Genomic DNA, 21,762 nt, shown 5'->3' on the forward strand with positions numbered 1-21,762 from the left:
CTTTTGTATTATTTGACATATAATATTTTATTTTCAAATTAAGCATTTCAGTCTCCTGTAATTTATGTATTGTTGGGTTTTTTTGGGGGGGTATTTCTTATCAGAAATCTAGGCTTGTTGTGTTCTTTTTCAGTGAATCCTATTTACTCTGATTCCTTACCTATGATCTGCCTTTCATGCTTAAGCTTACTAGGAATCTATACTTTCAGTTATATAGTGTCACTGAGATGTGAAAGCCCCTTCAGTAGTAAAAGGCAGAATTGCAGATAAAGTTTTAGTAAAGTTATTACTCCCTAAACTGTCTGCAAATACTCCCTAATACTCCCTAAACTGTCTGTAAAAACAATGCCCTAAATTACTTCCTTCAGGTCATCATTATTGAAAAAGCCCTTTCAGTATGTGAGAGAAATTTGATAATGGTCTCCAGTGGAGATGTTAGTGTCCTAATAGGAAAATGAGAAGGAACACTTCTTCAGGTTACACGACTGAAAGCTATTTAGGCTTTATAGAGTAATACTATTTCAAATTAGACCTTGAAAAATGTCCTGACCACCAGTGCATATAGCAAAGCACTTATATATATCATACAAGTCAGCTCTGGTTTGAACTCATTGAAGTTTCTGAATAATTTTCAAAGGAAACCCCATGTGCTAGTATATTGTTATACAGTAATTCAACTGGAAAATTACTGGATCGTGGAAAAACTGTTGCAAAGATATCTCTGCAGATATGGTTGTAGCAGATTTGATCTGATCCCCTTATATTTCTAGAGGCAATCATAGATCTAGTGGCAATCATTTAGATTAATATACAGGTAGTCCTTGACTTACAACAGTTCATTTAGTGACCGTTAACGTTAACAATGGCACTAAAAAAAGTGATTTATGATTGTTTTTCACACTTACGACCATTGTAACATCCCCATGGTCACATGATCAAAATTTAGATACTTAGCAACTGGTTCATATTTATGACGGTTCCATGTTTTGAGACCTTCTGACAAGCAGAATCCATGGAGAGACCAGATTCACTTAACAACCATGTTACTAACTTAACAAATGCAATGATTCACTTAACAACTGTAGCAAGAAAAGTTGTAAAATGGGGCAAAACTCACTTAACAAATGTTTCATTTAGCAACATAAATTTTGGGTTCAATTGTTGTAACTTGAGGACTACCTGTATTACATATTTTATCTAACATTCAGTGCAGCTTCCTATAGTCAATATATGAAGGCAATTCAGAAATAAACCTCCGTTTGGTTATCAATGACAGACAGATACAGAACTTTTATTATATACATTAGAAAACTACAACATTACATTACTTTTTGACATAATCGCCATTCGAATTGAGGCACTTGTCATAATATCTTACAAGGTTTGAAATTCCTTAGTAGCAGTTGCTCAGCGCCAAATCTGGGCTATGGGGGGCTTGATCAAAAACATCCCAACGGAACTGCTTCAAAGGTTCTTGGGTACGTCTAGCGGTGTGCGGGCAAGCATCATCGTGAACCAACACCACACTGGAAGTCAGCATGCCCCGACACTTGTTATGGATGGCTCGTCTGAGTTTTCATAACGTTTCACAGTAGACTTCTAAACTGATGGTCGAACCGCACCCCATGAACTTTACTAGCAGTACTCCTTTGGCATCTTCACATTTGGCGGGATTTTCTATGGCACCACTTCTGATGTGTTGGTTCACGATGATGCTCACCCACACACCGCTAGACGCACCCAAGAACTTTTGAAGCAGTTCCGTTGGGATGTTTTTGATCACCCCCATAGCCCAGATTTGGCGCCGAGCGACTACTACTAAGGAAATTCAAACCTTGTAAGATGTTATGACAAGTGTCTCAATTTGAATGGCGATTATGTCGAACAATAATGTAATGTTGTATTTTTCTAATGTGTAGAATAAAAGTTCTGTATCTGCGAGTGTCTGTCATTGATAACCAAATGGAGGTTTATTTCCAAATTGCCCTCATATTTTAAATGAGAAGATCTCTCTCACACACATACCACTGTATATTTGCCTTTAAATTATGGTTTATTAATACTCAGCCAATTATCAGTATTAAAAGTATCCGCAAGATCTGTCACTATCATGAAAGGGATGAAAGTAGATCTAATGGAATGTGTGGATGACCTTGGGGGGAATAAGAGGAAGTGATGCTGCTTAGGAAACAATCAGGCAAGAGAGGGAGGGGCCCTCTCTGACCACTGAAGAAATTTAGGAAGAAACTGCTCTAATTGATCGGGGAGGTTAAAAGTGGTAGCAGGAGGTTTGTACCTTCAGACTTGTAATATTATATTAATATGGTTTTACAATAAGGTAGAACGAAGTTTTCTAGTAGTGTTTCCTATCTGGTTTACTGGAAAGGCTTATATCAACCATGCAACTCTAAAGATACAAATCTCCTACCGCCATTTTTAACCTCCTGATCAATTAGAGCAGTTCCTTCCTAAGTTTCTTCTTTGAATGCCATTGTCTTATAACCATGTAGACTTGTAGCAGGATACATAATTCTCCTAGCCAAAGACAAGGCAAGTTGATCAGTGAGTTATGTAGCAATATGATGGATAGATATATAGATGGAAGATAGAACAATTTGGGGAAAAAAATTACAACGCTCTGCTTTCTGTTGTGCCAAAAATAAAGATGAAAGAGAAAGAATTAAATAACTGCTAGTAGTATGAATTACAGAAAGTAGATTCTGTCTGAGTAGTTAGAACACAAAGTGTGTTCTACAAAGTGTAAATTGCTCGAATGTTCCTCTTTCTCTCTCTCTCTGTGTAGAAAAGAGTAAAAAACTGGAAAAATATGGAACAATTACAAAAAAAGGCAGCTTTTTTAAAATCTTGGCAACTGCATAATTAAATGAGGCTGAATGACTGTATAAAAGAAGAATGGTTTCTGTTTGGTTTTGCTTAGTTATAAAGTGACCTTTGTATAACTATGAACAATGCAGTTTTCCTCATTAGGTAATTGTTTCATAGTTATTCTTTTTAAAGCTCTTTTAAATCTGATATACTTTTGATTTACTGGAATAGTGAAATACGTCTTGTTTGTAATAAAAAATGCCAGAGGTCATAGAATCTTTATTTTTTTCCTAACCTTCAGAGTTTTGTGCTGTATACTGTCAAGTTAGATTGCTTATGATTGTATATTTTAAATTTTTCCATTAAATATAATGGTTGATGAAATTTGCTTTGTAATCAGAGGTTTTCTGTGTTTAATATAAATGGAAATCTGTGGTAAAGAAATGCACTGGGATTTGATACATGAATACCATATAAATTGATTGTACTTATCCATTATTTCAGCAAATATAATTTGGCAGAATCAAACTTTTATAACACTGAGTATAATTCTTCATATGTCCAAAACCTAAAATTTCTTGCTTACTTCTCAAATGCTATTAAAGGAAATTTAAATTTTGTAAACTGAATTTTGAAGTCTAGTCTAAATCCCAAGCAAATTCACATTGAACAGAAGAAAAAAAATGATTAATGCTGATACTTATTCCAAGCTACAAGAGGTTTTTTATTCATATTAAAAATTCATGCATTAAGAAGTAAACTACAAAACTGTTTGCTATAAAGTTCTTGTCTTTTAATTTTATACGTTGTGAGTAGTTTCTACATAACTGAGTTTATATTTAACTCATCTTAAGTTAATTTTGTATTTAAACCCTTTTTTTTTCTATGCAGGTCCAGAATGTTCTTCATCAGGATGGTTTTCGGGTACTGATTCTCTGTGGCAAGCCACAGCAGGTCCACCCAGCCGCCAAAGTACCCATATCAGAAGACACAGCATAGCTTCTGACAGTGGGGATACAGGTGTTGGAACTTCCTGTTCTGATAGTGTGGAAGGTCAGTAGATATGCCTAAACCAAAGGACATCTAGTAGAAAATCAGGAATAATTGTTGTTTGAATAATTAAAAAGCAGAGAAAGATACAGAGATTTAAGGTGACCTTTTTAAAGACTAAAAGATGCAATATGGTCTTAAGGATGATTTACTTTGGAATTAAAAGCTATTATGTTTTTTAAATTTAAATTTAAATTTAAATAAATAAAGTATAGGATTGCATTCATATTTTTGTTTTCCTTCTATTTAAAAAGTAATAATTTAATTTGAGAATGTGTGTGTGTGTGTGTGTGTATGTATGTGTGTATATATATATATATATATATATATATACACACACACACACAGTATTTGTTTTCGTAGATTTTCACAGGTATGCAGGTCTTGGCGTATTCGGGTCTTTTCCCATATAAGATTGAGAGTATCTTGGCGACGTTTCAATGAGGTCCCACTCGTCGAAACGTCGCCAAGATACTCTCAATCTTACATGGGAAAAGACCCGAATATGCCAAGACCTGCATATATATATATATATTTACAATACAATGCATATACTTTATCCTTGTTTACGTGTTTTCCTAATTGAAGATGGTGGGATAAATTAGTTTTTCCCCTAGTGTTACCTTTAAAATATTCTTAAGGCAGAGGTCCCCAATCCCCCGATCCGTGGACCAGTACTGGGCTGTGACATGCCAGCAACTGGTCCGCACAAACAAGCAAAGCCCCAGGATGCAGGCAGCACACAAAATCATGCACTCTCCGGTTTACGGAAAAACCACTTTTCCCAAAAGGTTTCCACAATTTTGGCCACTACTGTAAATCTTGCTTCCCAACACGTTGCAGTTATAGTATCTTTCAAGAGAGTGTGGGAAAAGTACAGAATAATTTATCCCTGCTCCTGCTTGTAGCTTGATTTTAACAAACTGGTTACAATCTGGTTTATGGTTGTTGCCCATTTCAAAATTAACCTCAGCATGTTCTTTCTGTTTCCTGATTGTTTTTGCCAAACAAAGAATATCGATTTTAATATTTTTTCCCTGTATTTCTCGAGTCTTCTTTTTTCCTTTTTCTAAATGCCTGCATTTCTTGTTCCTAGAAGAAATGCTAAGGAGTATCATAATAATTGCCAAAAAGATAAGCAATTGTGGGCACTATGGTAAAAGCCTCAGTTAAACATATTATTTCAGATTTGTTTTTCTTTCAAAAATATTTTGCTACTTGAAAATAAACTGAAGTACAAAACTGTTCATGCTCTTAAATACAATATGTTGAAAATACCTTAGGCCTTAAAATTCAGAGGTACAATGCGATGAAAAGAGGTGAAAGGAGATAAAAAAACCCAGCTATAGAGCGGATAGCATTGCACTGAACAGTGGTTAACAGTTGAATGAGAATCTTGTGCTCAGTGGCTGCTTCACTTTATTTTTTCTTTATATCTGAGCTGCAGAGGAAACAAGTGTTCAGCTGAATGTATTTGTTTTTTTTAAAAGAAATAATAGTGGATGGAAGATAAGGATTTTTTTTTAAAAAAAGCCTGATTATTTTATAAGAGAGAAAGAAGTCATAATATTTATTCAGACTCACTAATTTTTATGAAAAGTCTATGAACTAATATTGTTATATGCTCCATTTCTTTGAATGGTATGACATTCCATGAGTAATGCTTCAGAGTTTAGTAAGGATTATTTTGGTTGAAAAATAGAGAATTATCATATATATATATATTATTAGATGAATGTTCTGTCTTTTCTCTGTCCGCTAAATATGTTGCTCATGACAGTCCTTTTTTGTGCAAAGCAGCATATAAGGAGTATGCTTTGCAAACATGGTTTTATCTGTATGGCAGGTTACTGATGATACTTCTCCCCAAAATTTTTGGATTGCATAATGCCTCATGATTTATTCTACTACGTATGTTTTTCAATATTTGTATGAAGGTGTCAGTGAAATTATCAGGAAATACAAGCCCCAGTGCTGTCTTTACTGGATGACGCTCAGATCTTCCCTTTCCCTTCCTTGGCAGATGTGTAGGCCTCCATAATCACCTCCTGCTTGATCCACATTGTAGTGCGGATGCAACATAAGCAAACTAAACTGAATCCAGACAAGCCCGAGGCTTTGGTTCTTAGTGATTACTCTTTTTGATTGGCAGTATACTGCTCTGCCTTTTGTGTTGAGGTTGCAGTTCCTCTAAAAGAGTACTTTCATAGTTTGGCGATACTTCGTAATCTTGCAACAGCCCCGAGTGCTCACGTGAATGCAGTGGTGATGAGTGCCAACTTTCAGTTACGTTTGATGAACATCACTTCACCGTTTTTTGATAAGGCTGAGCAGGCTTCCAGTTGTGCTAGTTACCTCTCACATAGATCATAGGTACTCAACTTACAATCACAGTTGAACCCAAAATTTCTGTTACTAAGTGAGATACTTGTTAAATGAATTTTGCCCCATATTACAACTTTTTTTGCCACAGCTAAGTGCATGACTGCATTTGTTAAGTTAGTAACATAGTTGTTAAATAAACATGGCTTCCCCATTGATTTTGCTTGTTAGAAGATGGCAAAAGATGATCCATGACCCCAGGACACTACAATCCTCATAAATACAGGCCAGTTGCCAAGGGTCCAAATTTTGATCATGTGTCCTCTAGAATGCTGTAGTGATAGTAAGTTTGAAAAATTGTCATGTCACTTTTTTCAGTGCCACTGTAACTTTGGTTACTAAATGAATGGTAGTGAGTCGAGGACTTACCTGTATTGTAATGTACTTTAAACTGATATGCCTTTGAAGTAAACCTGGAAATGATAACAGGTTCATAATGCTGGGTCTAGGCTTTTGTCTGGTATCACCTCTGAAGAGCTTGTGTTACCTATCTTGTTTCAATTGCACCAGCTTAATATTAATTTCTAAGTCAGATTCAGATTGCTTGTTTAAACATATAAATCCTTTAAAGCTTGGGTCCCAGCTACCTATGGGAAGATATTCCCCATTATGTCACCAACCTGAAAATCCATTCATCCTCCATGGATCTTTTACAAGTGCTGCTTAGAAAGAGGGCCTAGCAACCTCTAGTGGCAGAACCTTCTTGCTTGTCGTTAACTAGAATTGTGATGTTCCTTAACCTTATGGAATGCAGACTTTACTGTCGGAGCTTGATTTTAAAGTCCTAAGGGAGAGAGTTTGAGTTTCATACAGGTTTAATTCTATCGTTTCTGAATTTAGAAATTAAGTTGAGGACTGTGTACAGAGTATAGCTTTGAAATAATTAACAGTGATCTGTAACTGGGCATTTAAGAATTAATTGTAATATATTGTACCTATCTACTTGCTTTCTCCTTATCATTTTAGATGCAAAGATAGAGTTCTTGTTGTTTTACCATGTTACATTGCATGCAAAAGAAATGGGTAGAATCCTGCAGAGTTTTTGAAGATACTGTAATTCACGGGTGTCAAACTCGTCAAGTGACGTGTCGCGACGTATCGCGACTCTTTGCATTGCTGGCAGTGGGGTGGGCGTGGCTTCGGTATGATGAAATCGGCCTGAGGGCCGTCAGTTTGACACCCTTGCTGTAATTGGTTTAGATTCAGAATTGGGAAGAACAGAAGTTTTGAACTTAATCTCCCTTTGAGTGTAGGTAGCCTTCGTCCTTCATTCTCCATGCACCTCACAGATCCCTATGAATACAGAAATACGGTTAACAAAGTTGGGGGACCCTCTGAAGAAGTAAAGGAAGGAATGCCATAGGCTTAAAAACAGCAGCAGCAGCAACAGCAACTAGAAAGCTAACCCCCCTTTTTCCATCAGAAAATCTTTGCTTGGATCCCCATTGCTTCTGTGAAGAGTCCTTAGAGCTCCAGTCTTGTACCAAACCATTGCTTCTTAGACATTTTGTGTCTATGAAAATGAAGGAAATTAGCTAACTTTGATGGAGATTAGTTGAAAATAAATATAATAAGGTGTACAGATCACGTTGTAAACCAGGAAAGGTAATTGTGGAAAACATTAGTTTCTCAAGGTAGCTGTTAGTTTCAGGGGTTCCCAAAGTAATTGTTGCAGGAATATAGGAACAGACTCTCTATTAAAAACTAAGTTATCTTTAAACTATTCCTTTAATATAAATAATTAGTAATATTAATAATGTGCATTTGGTGACATTATGTGCTCCAACTAAAAGGAAATATTCAAGTAATAATAAACTAATATTTAATGTTAGAAAGGAAGAGGAAAGAAAAGAGTTGAAAATGTAGATATCTTTCAACATGATGGAATTCCATGGAGAAAAGCAAAAAGCTTACATCCAGATTTTTTTTCCCTTTCTAAGAAATGTACTTACTGGAGGAAGCAACTGTCTTGGCAGCATGTTGTATTGATTTTTAAGTTGGAGACTGAAAGTCTCTAAGAATCTGTAACAGTAGACTGTAATTAGTTGAAAAGTCAAATTGGCTGTAAATCAAAAATGGTTTTGTAGACCAACCTGCTCATTTTGTATTGAACTGGAGTTAAATATACCTCTCATTTTTCTATTGGTTTTTTAACTATTGCTAAGCAATCACCATTAAAAGGAATTATATGAATATTAACCTTTTGAATTTAAATATAGACATAATATTTTTCAATATAAAAAGTGCTATTACATAACTTTAATAGTTGACTAATGAGATATTGAAATATTGTGATTTTGAGAAGCATAGATATCAGAAATGTTATCTAACAACTATTTGTGTCTACTGAAAGTCTTTATTTATTATCTAAATTTAAAATATGGATATAAATATATTTGTTCTCCATATTTGATAAACATGCACATTTATCCCCTCTTCCTCTCCTCATAAAAAGAGGTCTGGGATTCAGGTCAAATTCAGACATCATTAAGTTTCATGAGCCATTAAGTTGAAAGATTGTTGGTTTAATTCTGTCACTGAAATTCATGTAATTCAAAATGCCTAATAAATTGGATAATATATAAATAATATATAAATTTGATAATACAAAATTATAATAAGTGTTCTGTAAATTACTTCACTATAAAAGACAAAAAAGAAAGAAACAATAAACAATATCAAACTCTTTTAAAATAAAAGCTTGAAGTTTCTTTAGCAAAATGTTTGGCTATGAATCTCATTAATTGTACTTTAGGAGGCTCAATGCCACATGGGGAGAGGGAGTAGAATTACATGAAAACTGTAAAAAAATATAAGGTCATAGAAAGAGTAGAGGTTGCCCCTGAAGCAATAATAATCAACCAACACAAGATAGAAGGCATACCATGCTACACTAATCAAATTATAGGAAGCAAAGCAATTATTACAGTATCATTCATTGTTTAAAAAGTAATGTGAATGCTGATTGTTGTTGAGAAGCATATGGAAAAAATAATTCCTGCATATTTGCTCTGTATTGTTCATTCTGTAAGAGAAATCTTGTAAAAATTAAAGCTGTGACTCCAAGGATTATGGTTCATGGGGAAGGGATTTTCCCCTTTTGCTTTCTCCCAGGATATACATTACTATGAATGGTCACAAAGCTCTTCAACTGTCACTAGGCTTAATGTTTCAAGTTGGTTCTCTTCCTGAATTAATACCTATCAGATAGAAGAAGGATGAAGCAGGTGCTGGAATTGCCCACCCTACTGTATTCTTATATTTTTCACAGTCTGCTTTTAATTCTTCCTCTCAGTGTTTCAATTGTGCAATTTGGTTCTCCCCAACCTTATACTTAGAGAAAAAGAGCTGTGCTGTCCATATGGATAGTGATTAATATGATTTACAACTGGAAATATTTAAGTCTTAAGTGAAACAATATGTGTGTTTCAGAAATTCCACTAACAATCTGAAATCATTGTCGGAGCTCAGAGGTACAATGTGGAATTTTTAATACCTGTATCAAGTTAGCAGATGGAATGCTTGAATGTTTGTTTATTGAATTTATTTCTTGCCAGACAGCTTACAAAAAATCCCTACATTCAAACTACAGTTAGATATGATAAAACAAACAAACAATAACAAAATTTATTGTAAGGTCTAAAACAAAATACCTAAAATGATATTAAAATGTCCAAGTACACCTAAGTAACCAATCAATATCACATACAGGTAATCCTCAAATTTCAAATGTAATAGAGCCTGCCAATTACTTTCATAACATGAGAATTCATTAATTGCTGAATTTGTTAATCGAATGCACATGGTGGTTAAATGCACATGAGGTATCTCAGGGTGGGGAACACCATGGGGGCGGGGCTAGTGTTTCCAACACCCAAGGCCTCCCCTTTGCACTGATAACATGCTCCCCCCCCCCAAATCCTACCACGCCAGAACTTCACTGGGCCTGTAGATTGAAAGATTTCAATTGAATGCAAAACAATGTATTTTTAATAAGATGTAGTTATCCTTTTATAAGTTTTGATATTTTTGTACAAGTAGTCCTCGACTTACAACCATTCATTTAATGACTCTTCAAAATGACTTATGACCAGTTCTCAAACCTGTGACCATTGCAGCATCCCCATAGTCACATGATCAGACTTTGGGCCCTTTGCAACCGGCATGTATTTACAAGGGTTGCAGCATTCCAGGGCCACCTTCCTAGGGAGCTTCTGACAAGCAGAGTCAATGGGGGAAGCCAGATTTGCTTTAACAACCGCATGACTCACTTAACAACTTGCTTAACAACCATTGCAAAAGGTCATAAAATGGGGCACGATGCAATAACAACTGCCTTGCTTAGCAACAGAATTTTTGGGCTCAATTGTGGTCATAAGTTGAGGACTACCTGTAGTCTTAGTGCTTCAAAGGGGCTTGATTAAAGCAATCACCCTTTAACAAGTAGGTAGAATATTAATGATATTATATGTAAGTTACATACTTTATAGAGTTTAATCCTTTGGGGAAAAATAACAGTTTATCCGGTACCTTATATAACAAGTTCATTATGGAATTGAATGCATGGCAAATTATCACTGATTGTCTCTGGATTAAATCCATTCTCTCACTGAACTATATTTAAAAACAGATTTTTAATGCTTTAACATCATCTTTATAGCAATCTAATATAGCTTAGATGGAAACTGGATTACTATAATATATTTATATAAAGGATTGCCAAAACTGTTATTTGTTTTTTTCTCTTCTGCATTAGAATATATAAATGTTCAAACCTCCAGTGATTATGTATTATGTCTGTTTGTAAAATGAAAATAAACATGATGGTTCCAGTATTTTGTAAAAATGCTGGCGGTTTGTTCCTTTGCTAAACTCCTCACCAGCACGTAATTGAAAATCACTATAGCAGAGGTCCTCAATCTTGGCAACTTTAAGACTTGTGGACTTCTACTCCCAGAATTCCTCAGCCAGCAAACTGACTGAGGAATTCCGGGAGTTGAAGTCCACAAGTCTTAAAGTTGCCAAGGTTGAGGAGCCCTGCACTACAGTATAAATTGTTGCTCCTCATTTTCATTGGTCCAACTAGGAACTATAAGTAGACCTCAACTCTGAACCACAAGGCCATGGCTAAGCAAAATACTTGTTAAGTGATTTTTAAGACCTTTTTTTGCCAATCCCGCTTCCCCCGCTGACTTGGCTTGTCAGATGGTCACCAAAGGTGATCACACGACCCCAGGATGCTGCAATTTTTTAAAATGCATGCTGGTTACTAAGCACCTGAATTTTGATCACATGACTGTGGGGAATGCTTTAATTGTCATAAGTGCGATGACCAGTCATAAGTCACTTTTTTTCAGTGGCATTGTACCATTGAATAGTCACTAAATGATTGATTGTAACTCGAGGTCTACCTATAAAAGAAGTCCTAGACTAAATCTGGATATTTTCACATGGTATATTTCCTTTGTTGTTTAAAGAGCACATGAGAATATTACTTTTATTTTGAAAAAAGATACTCAGTAACAGTTCATGTTCTTCCAATACATGTGTTAAAAATCAAGTTTTTAATTTATAGTCTCTGAGTATGTATTGCAGTTACTTGCCAAAATTAAGCAAGTCTAAGCATATTTTCTTCAGTGACCCTAAGGATTAAGAAAATGTTATGACGTATTCTAATGGCATAGATGTTCTGCTGTTCTGCTATATCTGAAATATTTAGTGAAAAAACAATTTTAGCAGCTTATGGGTTCTTCTACTAATCTAGTTTACCTTTTAATGAGTATGTGGACCCAGTCTTAAATATTTTAGTTGGTTTTAGCTTATCCAGGAGATTTATTTTGTTGTTGTTGTGCAAAAAGATCATATACTTGAATGATGATAAAAATACTGTTTTCCCAAGCTTTTGAACATTTACCATTCTGTGTGGTGTGCAAGAGTATGTATGCAGATACAATTGCTGAGTGTCACAGTTCAGCCTAGTGGCTTTGTTGGGGCTGGATTTGTTATTACAGTGAGAGACATTAGAAACTCCACTGTGCAAAATAGCTTCTTTTTAAGGATGAGAGGGAGGAGAATGAGTTTCAATAATTTAACAACACTAAATCATTTTAGTTTACTGAATTGGAGATTTTAATGAACGGAGCACAAAGTTTATTACTGTATTCAAATATGATAATGTTTAATTATCATAAATGAAAGTTGCTTATTTTTTTTTATTTTTCAGGAGCATAAAATTTGCATGCTAAAATAATCTGTTGGGAAACTGCCAGCTAGATTGGAAGGAAGGAGGAGCCAGCTTTTGTTGAATGCCATCGTTACATAGCCCCAAGTGGCATAAGCTTAACCTCCCCCAAGATCCATGAAACCTTATTTGATCATTCCAGGGACAGGCAAGCAGTCTGGAGAGATTCTTGTAACATAGGTAGTAGACAATAAAGTTGCTTACTTTAACTATTTACAGGTGGCTATGTTTGCTTGTGCCTGATAAGATGTCAGGCCCAAGCCTAGAGATGACCCAGCAAAATCCAATTGAGTCTAATCCTTTAGTTGCTTAAGGACAGAATTTTGCCAAACTTAAGCTATAACCTTCTAACTTGCTAGATATATCCTGAGGCATTATAGGGCGTGGCTACCCTGAACCTCTTCCCTCCTCCCTTCAGTTCAGAATTGTGCAGTCTCTTAATCTGGATCTCTTTCTGGGAAAATTCTGTCAAAACTCTCCTCTCCCCTGCTTCTCTAGGTGCACATATCATCACAAATATCCCAAAGGTGCTTTTTCAAAAGGCAGGTGGACTTTGTTTTTCTTTGAAGATGTTTCACTTCACTGAAGCTTCTTCAGTTCTGACCGAGTGGTGGAGAATAGAAGGATTTATGTTACTTGCAGTTATCTGGTTGTTAGCAGTCTCTTTGAGAGTCATTAAGGCCACTTGGAGGTTTACCTATGCCCTCAGAATCACCTGAATCTTGTAATCTGCATTTTTTTTTAATGGAACTCCATTCATACTGCATACCATTTGAAGGGTGTTTAGTCTGCATAGCTAAATGTCTGTGGAGATTTCCAGCATTTGCTTTGCCTTCTAGTATTTCTTGGTGGTGCTGGAAACACTTCACATGAAACCCTGAAAAGTCACTAGTTGGTGGCAATGGTGCTGGGTTAGACGCTACTCACTGGTCTGACTCAGAAGAATAAAAGTCTTAAATATTATATTATCCTTCTTGTAACTCTTTAGTCATTTAAAATACATAACCGCTAGTTGAATAGTGTACTCTGTTACAGACTTTTCTTAACTATAGCCATGTATCTTTTTCCTTGGGATAAAGCTTTATTTATGGGATTTCTTTTTGAGCAGACAACTACTGTATAGGATTATATTTCTCAGGAAATTAATGGTTTTAAAATACAAATAGTGCCTATAAATATATCTATATTTATATTTTATACTTCATTTAAAATGAAATCTGACACTTATATCTGTCCACTTTGTTGCCCAGTTTTTCTTATTGGATATTCCAGGAGCATACTGGATCAATAGTGGCTGTGGTTGGCCTACCCCATATACTGTCCGTAATTGCCTGGGTGGTTATGAACAATATTCAGCACAATTTGTATTAAGAGTGTTAAATATTTAGTTTGCTGTGGAGAAACAGCTCTAGGAATTTACATTACCAGGAACATGAAAATACTTGCATATATCAGATTTTATATAACATTAGAATACACTACCCTGGAAATAGTAAATAAACCTATTATAACAATGAGGAAAAATTGAGAATTTTCAAAAGGGCTAACAGAAAGAGCATTTAAGCATTTTTCTATGAAATTAGTCATAAGAAAAAACCATATTCATGACTTTGGTCCATAGAGGTATCTCTCCTGAAAGTTGAGAGACTTTTTCCATCAATGTTTCTCAACCATAGCAAGTTTAAGATATATGGACTTCAATTTCCAGAATTCCCCAGTCAGCCATGCAAGCAAAGGTAAACCTGCGTAGCACTTGGATGGGAGATCATCAATACAGTTTAGAGATTAGGAAGTTGAATAATGTTGAGTAATCTGCAGATTGTATAATCATTTCTTCAACCCCTTTATGCTCACAAAAATGTTGTTTAATGATTTAAACAACAAGGACTTTGCCACTATAGGCAACAGATTAGCAGGTCTGTAATTTCTAGAGCCCTCCATATTCCTAAATTTGCTGTCTTCTAGTTTTCTATGACATTCATCTGTTCTCCAGGATTCCAGTTAGTGGCTGTGTAACCACTTTCTCTAATTCTTTCAGAATTCTAAAGTATAATTAATTGGTCCTGGGGATTTCAGTTCCTTTAAATTAGCTAAGTATAGCCAGAATATAAACCATATTGCTGTATCACTTCAACAAGCTTTAGTAATGACAGGGCTGTCGTACTAAGCTGTAATATCCGCATATAGAAAAATATAATATTCGTTATCCATCTCACCTTTAATATTTGAATCCTATCTAATCGAATAAGCCATGGTTTGAAAATCAAATTGAAAATTAAAAGAAACAAGGTATATCCTTCTTGAATGCCTCAAAGTAATGTTGCATGATGAAGACACCAAGTTATGTTTCAGTGAACAGAAGATAACGGAAACACATATGTTCTTAAAATAGATCGTATGCATTCAGTCTAAATAATTTTAAATGCCCTTTTGCCATCTAGTGAAATTAGAACTTAGAACAGTTGCTTCCAATTTATCTGTAGCTATGTCCAAATGTTATCTGATGGAAACTGCAATCAAGATATTAGATGTGATACCTAGTTTGTTAATTAAGCATGATTTCTACAGAAAATTTCCATGTGAGCATTTATTGTATTTTGTGTACATAACCATATTTCTTATGAGATTTGACTCTGCATTTTGTAGTGGGAAAAAAATCCATTATCCTTGGTATGAATTCTTTATATAGTTACAATAGGTTTTTAATTTTTTGTTTTATTTATTCAAAGTAGATACAGTGGACACTCCTGTTAAAATGCCAGAGATAAATCACTTCAGAATTATTTTCACCTTTAATAGAACATGTACACTGTACAATTCAGTTGAAAAACAAACTGAAATTCTTTAAGGGGAAAAATAAGGGGTTTGTAGACTTTTTATATCCACTGTAATACTTTTTTTCAGCTACATATCCAAAAGTAATTTACTGTAATATTTTATAAAATTTATTAGGATGACAGTCTTACCCTCCAAAATTACATTTTAAAAGATAGATATACAAGAAAATGGGATTGAAGAGGCATCAGGTGCCTCTTCCTGATTTAAAAACCAGCTGGGAGAACCCCTTCAGATTTAGTAAGTAATAGATTTCCACTAGCTGACTATTATGGATGAACAAAAGACCTGTTTGTTTCTAAGTGGAGGCATAGGGATAGTCCTACTTGTCTTTTCTCCATTTTATTTATTTATTACATTTTTATGCTGCCCATCTCATCCAGAAGGCGACTCTGGGCAGCTTACAAATGATAAAAAGGATAAATATAAAAACAATTAAAATAAAAAGTGTTACATAGGAACCAAGACAAGGGGACAGAAGGCATGGGGATGACGTCTTTTTATCCTATCAACCATCTCCAGCAAGGAGCATCTCCATTGGGACCCTATTTGTTCTGCAGCTTGTTGAAAGCTATTACAAACACATTCTTTTAATAGGCTTGCTTGGTATGAATAGATAAGTGAAAATGTCTGATACAAATTATAACAGTAGTTTTTCTGAGTTTCTCTTTAATCAGTCGGGACTAATTAACTGCAGTTTTCTTTCAGATAAACTGGGAAAATCTGCAATAATTCATGCCATTAGTACATTTGTAATTGTATTTTTTTCTGTAAGAGCAGTACAAGTAGCAGAGTCAAAATAACTGTTTTAAAATAAAATATAGTACACTATGATAACAAAACAAGGGTAAATTCATTTTAAATCGTGTTGAGGAATATTGGCAGAGGGATGAGCAGATAGCATCGAGTATGATTAAAAATAAAATCCTTTTGCTTAGCATTGACCTTCATTTCAGGTGACCAGACATTTTTATTATATATGGCCTTTTTACATTTACTTAAATTAGATGATGTAGTAAGTGGGAAAAAATCAAGGATAAAACTGAATGAACCTGTATGCTTGCCAACCTGAATTCCACATTGCTGGCGAGCCAGCCACAGGACCCAAGGTCTTGGGATTAATTGTGATTTATAGCAAGAGAGAAGGTCAATGAAGACAGAATGAAAGTGTGCCAGGAAACTTAACAGTAAGGTAGTCTCTCCAGATTTGTATTGAGAGCATCTTACGTTGATTGAAAAAGTAGTACTCCAAGGAATTTTTTCTTTTAGTTTAGAAATCAAAGCTGAGGAAAAAAAAACCCTTCCTGTATTGGTCATGGTAATTATTATCAGTTCTCTTTTCTCTAAGCTATGTTTGCTTAAATAGTTACTGTAGATATATCACACTGTAAAACATTATTACATTTTGCATTTAAAATAATTGTTACCAAAATCCAATATTGTGGGGGTTGTTAGAATTTGGTTGTAGCTGAAACTGTATCTCCATCCATTGATATAGGCTGTGCTATAAAAAGGTTTATAGCTATATAGCAGAGTAAAAGAATATGTATTTACATATAATAAATATTTGGTACTGCTGGTTATGAAATACGGTATATGGTTGGTCTATCTAACAAGATGCAGTTTAGCGGTGAGAAAAGTCAGATCCTGCACTTAGGTAGAAAAAACTAAATGCATCGAATAGCCAATATCAGGCTCAACAATAGTGACTGTGAGAGGGATTCTGGTGTTGTAGTGGACCACCACTTAAGTATGAGTCAGCAGTGTGCTTCAGCAGTCAAAGAAGCCAATGCAGTTCTAGTCTGCCTCAATAGAGGGATAGCGTCAAGATCATGAGAAGTGAAAGTATTGCTCTATAGAGTCTATACTAGTGAGAACACACTTGGAATACTGCATCCAGTTCTGGTCGCCAAAATACAAAAAGGATGCTGAGGCCTTAGAAAGAGTGCAGAGAAGAGCAACAAAGATGATAAGGGGTTTGGAGGCTAAACTGTATGAGGTATGGCAAAGGGAACTAGGTACATCTAGCATAATGAAGAGAAGGATTAGGGGTCATATGATAGCAGTCTTCAGAACTTGAAGTGCTGTCATTGGAGAAGAAGGGATTGACCTGTTCTCCAAACCACCTAAGGGCAGGACAAGAAGTAATAGGTAGAAGCTCATTAAAGAGAGATCTAAACCAGACCTGAGGAGACATTTCCTGACAGTGAGAACAATTACTCAGTGGAATAGCTTGCCTCTTGGAGTTTGAGTGCTCTATCCGTGGAGATCTTCAAGAAAAAACAGCTATTTGTCCTGGATTGAATAAAGTCTCCTGTATTGGGCAGGTGGTTGGACTAGAAGACCTCCCAAGTCCCTTTCAGTCCTTTGATTCTATTATTCAATGACCTTTAGAATCTTTGCTGGCCCCAAAATACATTGGTTTCTACCCCAATAGGTTTCTGATAAGTCTTTTGTTGTACTTTTAGGCTATAGGAATACAGAAAGCCCTTAACTTATGGCTGGCCATTTAGCAACCATTCGATATTACAACAGACCCTCCCCAAGAGCTACTTATGATTCGGTTTTGAAGTTACAATGTGTTCCCTTCCCACAGTCACATGACTGCATTTTTGATGCTTGGCAACTGTATTTACAGCCATTTGCAGTGTCCCATGGTTGCATCGCCATGATTTATGGGTTTTTCCCCAGAAAACAATGTTTACTTATGGTTTCTGGAAAAAAATACATATAGTGAGCAGTGGGTTTGCTTAATTACTGTGGTGTTCACTTAACAACCATGGTGTTCACTTAACATCCACAAGGGTCATTTCTCTTATCATTTCCTTTCTCTCCAATGTTCCTGACATCTCTACAGTCCATTTTGTCCAATCTGTTTTCTTGTCCTCAGATATATTTTGTAGTCTTAAGGGATAAGTTGTTTTTTCCAATTCTTGTGAATTTATTTCCACTAGGATTAAATCATGTTTCCTTGTTTTGTTAAGTTCCATCTTTAAGTCTCTATTCTCAATTCTATATCCATTTATCTGTTTTATCTGCTTCTTCTCTGGGAGCAGAGAAAAAAATTCTGGGAATTTTTTTGTTGTAAAGTTAATTTAAAAATAGATTGATTTATATTTTCAAAGTTATTTTGGATTTCTTTGTGGTTTAAAGTCATTGTTTGAATTAGTTGCAGTATACTATATATCTCCTCCTGTGAAGTATTTATGTTTTTTTGATATGTTCTTTCTACATGTCTCTGATCCATGATGACCAAGAATTTGAGTTTTTCTGTTCCTTTCTTTTCTCTGCAAATAGCTTTAGAGTCCCAATTAAATAGATATTTGAAATCCAAATAGTTTAAAAAAGATTTTTTCCCCTGAAATTTATAATTCTCTCTTTGTCCATAGCCCAGATTATTGTCTTTTTTTGGTCACAGCTGTTCTTAGTTGTTAAAACTTTGAAGGTCACAAATACAGATTAGCTTTTCCCAGTTTTTGCCAAGTCTTATATTAAAGTCATAGCTGTCATAGTCTTCATCCACCACTAGGTGTCAGCAACTATTTGTTTTTCAATTTCCAAAATGAACAATTATCTTTAAAATGAGAGTCTTAACCATTCAAAAAATTTTAGATTTATCCAGATTTAAGTTTTAAATTTCAGGTTTTATATTTATTTCATATATTTTGATCCTCCATAAAAAGATTAATTCGCTGCTTCCGTTAGTATAAGTGTGGGGCGGAAATCCCCTCCTTCCCTTTCGGAGGTATTTTGCTTCTTGGGGATCTTTTCCAGGAAATTAAATGTAAAATAGAAAAGAGAAGATCAAATTTCTCACCCAGTTTCAAGCATGCTGTTCAAAGTTGTGCTGGTTAGTGCTTTGGGACTTCAGTTGCTGGTAGCTTGGGCTGGTTGATGCAATGTGGCCAGCCTTTCTCCTGTCGGGTTAGAAGGCTTTCCCCAAGTCGAATGGAACGGCCATTCCAGAATCGCTGGAGCACCCTTCTTTCTTTGTCGCCTCTCCAGAGCGACTTAGACCCATTTAGGGTCCCCAGGCGAAATTAGCCATGGGGGTGCAGAGAATCCGCAAGCCCATGATCAGTCGCTATCGCGCAAAACTGGAAAGTCCAGGCTTGTGTTTTCTATCTAACCTGATTAATTTGCAGTCATAGGCATTGCATCAATGTACATTCTACAGGCAGAAATAAAGCATTAGAAGATCTGCCTTCCAATATAGAAGGAACTATCTGTAAATGAGGTATCTCAAATAATACAGATAGTAACACTATATTTCTAGGATTGTTCTTGCAATGACTTTTATTAAATTTACAGCTGTAACAACAGTTATGATAATATGTGAGATGTTCTTGGTGTATATTTTTTTAAAATACCATTTATCATTTATTTAATTCTCTTGAATTGGTTTATAATTGATATCCAGTGATGATAGCTATTGGTTTTAAAGGTCAGTGGAGAAATCCATTGACCATAAGCTTTCAATGGTTCTCCGTTTTCATGTAATGGAAATAATGTATTTCTAGTCCTGGAGGGCTGTAGCCTTCATTGTTGGGCTTCTTGATGGCATCTGGCTTCTGTCTGTTGAAAACTGAATAGTGAATTTCATGGGGCTATGACCTGATTTGGTAAGGCAGTTTTTATGCAAATAGCCAGTTTAACTGATTAAGTAGGTTACTAGCAAACTGCATCTATCTTGGCTTTGTATTTGCGGTACTATGGCAACTTCTGTTGTGTTAGTCTCTCTTTTTTAGCCAGGAACACAGCAGAGCAGTTGCATCTTAATGCAATTGAGCCTATTGTTGACTTGTTCAGTGAAAAAAGAGACCTACTTACATTTTTCAATATAGCTCTATAGTAGAACATTAAGATATTGAGTGTGGTTGGTGGTTAGAAAAATGCAATATTATGCTTTTGGGTGCAGACCATAATGATATGAAAGAAGAAGAAAGGATTGGCCTGAATAACTTGTTTTGTAAGCTACCCCCCACTATGCTGCCTTGTAGCCTCATCAAAAAGAAAAAAATGTAACACTTTAAACATTGTAGTGGCATTTCTTTTTGCTTACTTTGTTCCCAAGAAATTATTCTACAGTGAAATAAAATTCTGTAACTAACATTTATTTTAAATAGAAAAAACCCCACAGAGGTATCATTAAGTCATGTTGTTGATGCACAACTCCTTGAATAGAAGTACTTTTAGCACCTTTTTTTCGTTATTGATGGTGAAAACAGCCATTGTACACATTCATTTAACTGTGGATTAAAAATGGTAACTGAACCCCTAAACAGTGCAAATGACTTGGCAAAATTATATGGGTTCCAGTGGTTATCATATGATTCCTGGTTATACAGTTGGAAATTATCATCTCTGTTTAATTAGATTAACTCCTGGTTTTCCCCCCACTCTACTTCACTTTACTTTCACTCTACTTTTCACTCTATTTGGAACCAGCAATCAATACAGACTTCAAAATGTGAGACTTTGGAAGAGCTGAATGTTGTGCAGAACCCATCAGAATGCAAGCTGCCTTTTCATTGAGTCGCAGTTAAAGAAGAAAAATTTAAGGTGGGGGGGGGGAGAGTTACTTGGTATTCAGAGTAAACCTACCGTGACTGTTCCTCTAACACAGACATGTCAAACTCACGACGTCACGTGAAATTGCGCAACTATCAGAGCTTTTTCTCCATTGCCGGCAATGGGGTGGGCGCGTTTTCCTGGTGACACGTCTGGCTCGTGGGCCGGCAATTTGACACCCCTGCTCTAACAATATCCACAGGAAACTGAATGCAGTTGCTATTAAGCATTGGTAAAAACCTTGAGCTTGATTCCTAGTAGCTTCACAAGTCCATGTAGTTTTCTTCATGGTAATACAGAAATACAGTAGTCTGCCACTGCCATGTTCTAAGATATTTTTGTTGTCTTCCATATGTAGCCTACAATTCTTGTATTCCTTGATGATCTCCTATCTTTGTCTTTCTAAGTCCAGACAAACTCATGCCAAATTCTATCCATCTGTTTATTTCCACTTAATCCTATTACCTGAGTATATGCCCCAGTGAATTTATAGCTGATTAAATATACATATATTGGTCAGTTAATCTTCTGTTCTATGTAATGCAGCTGGGATGGGAAAGATGTTTCTAATATATTATTCAAATTTAAAATGCTCAGATTAGATGAGCAGGAAAATATTAAATAGTGCTTCTTCTTCCAGTAAGTGGTATTTTAAATTAATTTGCAGACGACACCAAGCTGGCAGGAATAGCCAACACTCCAGAAGACAGGCTTAAGATACAGAAGGATCTGGACAGACTTGAACACTGGGCACTATCTAACAAAATGAAATTCAATGGTGAAAAAAGCAAGGTTCTACATTTAGGCAAGAAAAACCAATTGCACAAGTACAGCATAGGTGGCACCTTGCTCAATAG

At 35.5% G+C, this 21,762-nt stretch overlaps 1 protein-coding gene across 1 annotated transcript in view; it reads left to right on the top strand.

Annotated features, from left to right (window-relative positions):
- CEP85L (centrosomal protein 85 like) overlaps window positions 1-21,762 on the top strand; it is a 96,409-nt gene that overhangs the window by 21,431 nt on the left and 53,216 nt on the right. The window contains exon 2 of the mRNA XM_015829121.1: window positions 3,718-3,879. Within this exon, the coding sequence (XP_015684607.1) occupies window positions 3,718-3,879 (162 nt within the window). The remainder of the gene's footprint in view (window positions 1-3,717; window positions 3,880-21,762) is intronic.

The sequence above is a fragment of the Protobothrops mucrosquamatus genome, unplaced genomic scaffold, assembly GCF_001527695.2.
Source record: "Protobothrops mucrosquamatus isolate PMUCROS unplaced genomic scaffold, P.Mucros_1.0 scaffold_230, whole genome shotgun sequence".
Taxonomy (NCBI): domain Eukaryota; kingdom Metazoa; phylum Chordata; class Lepidosauria; order Squamata; family Viperidae; genus Protobothrops; species Protobothrops mucrosquamatus.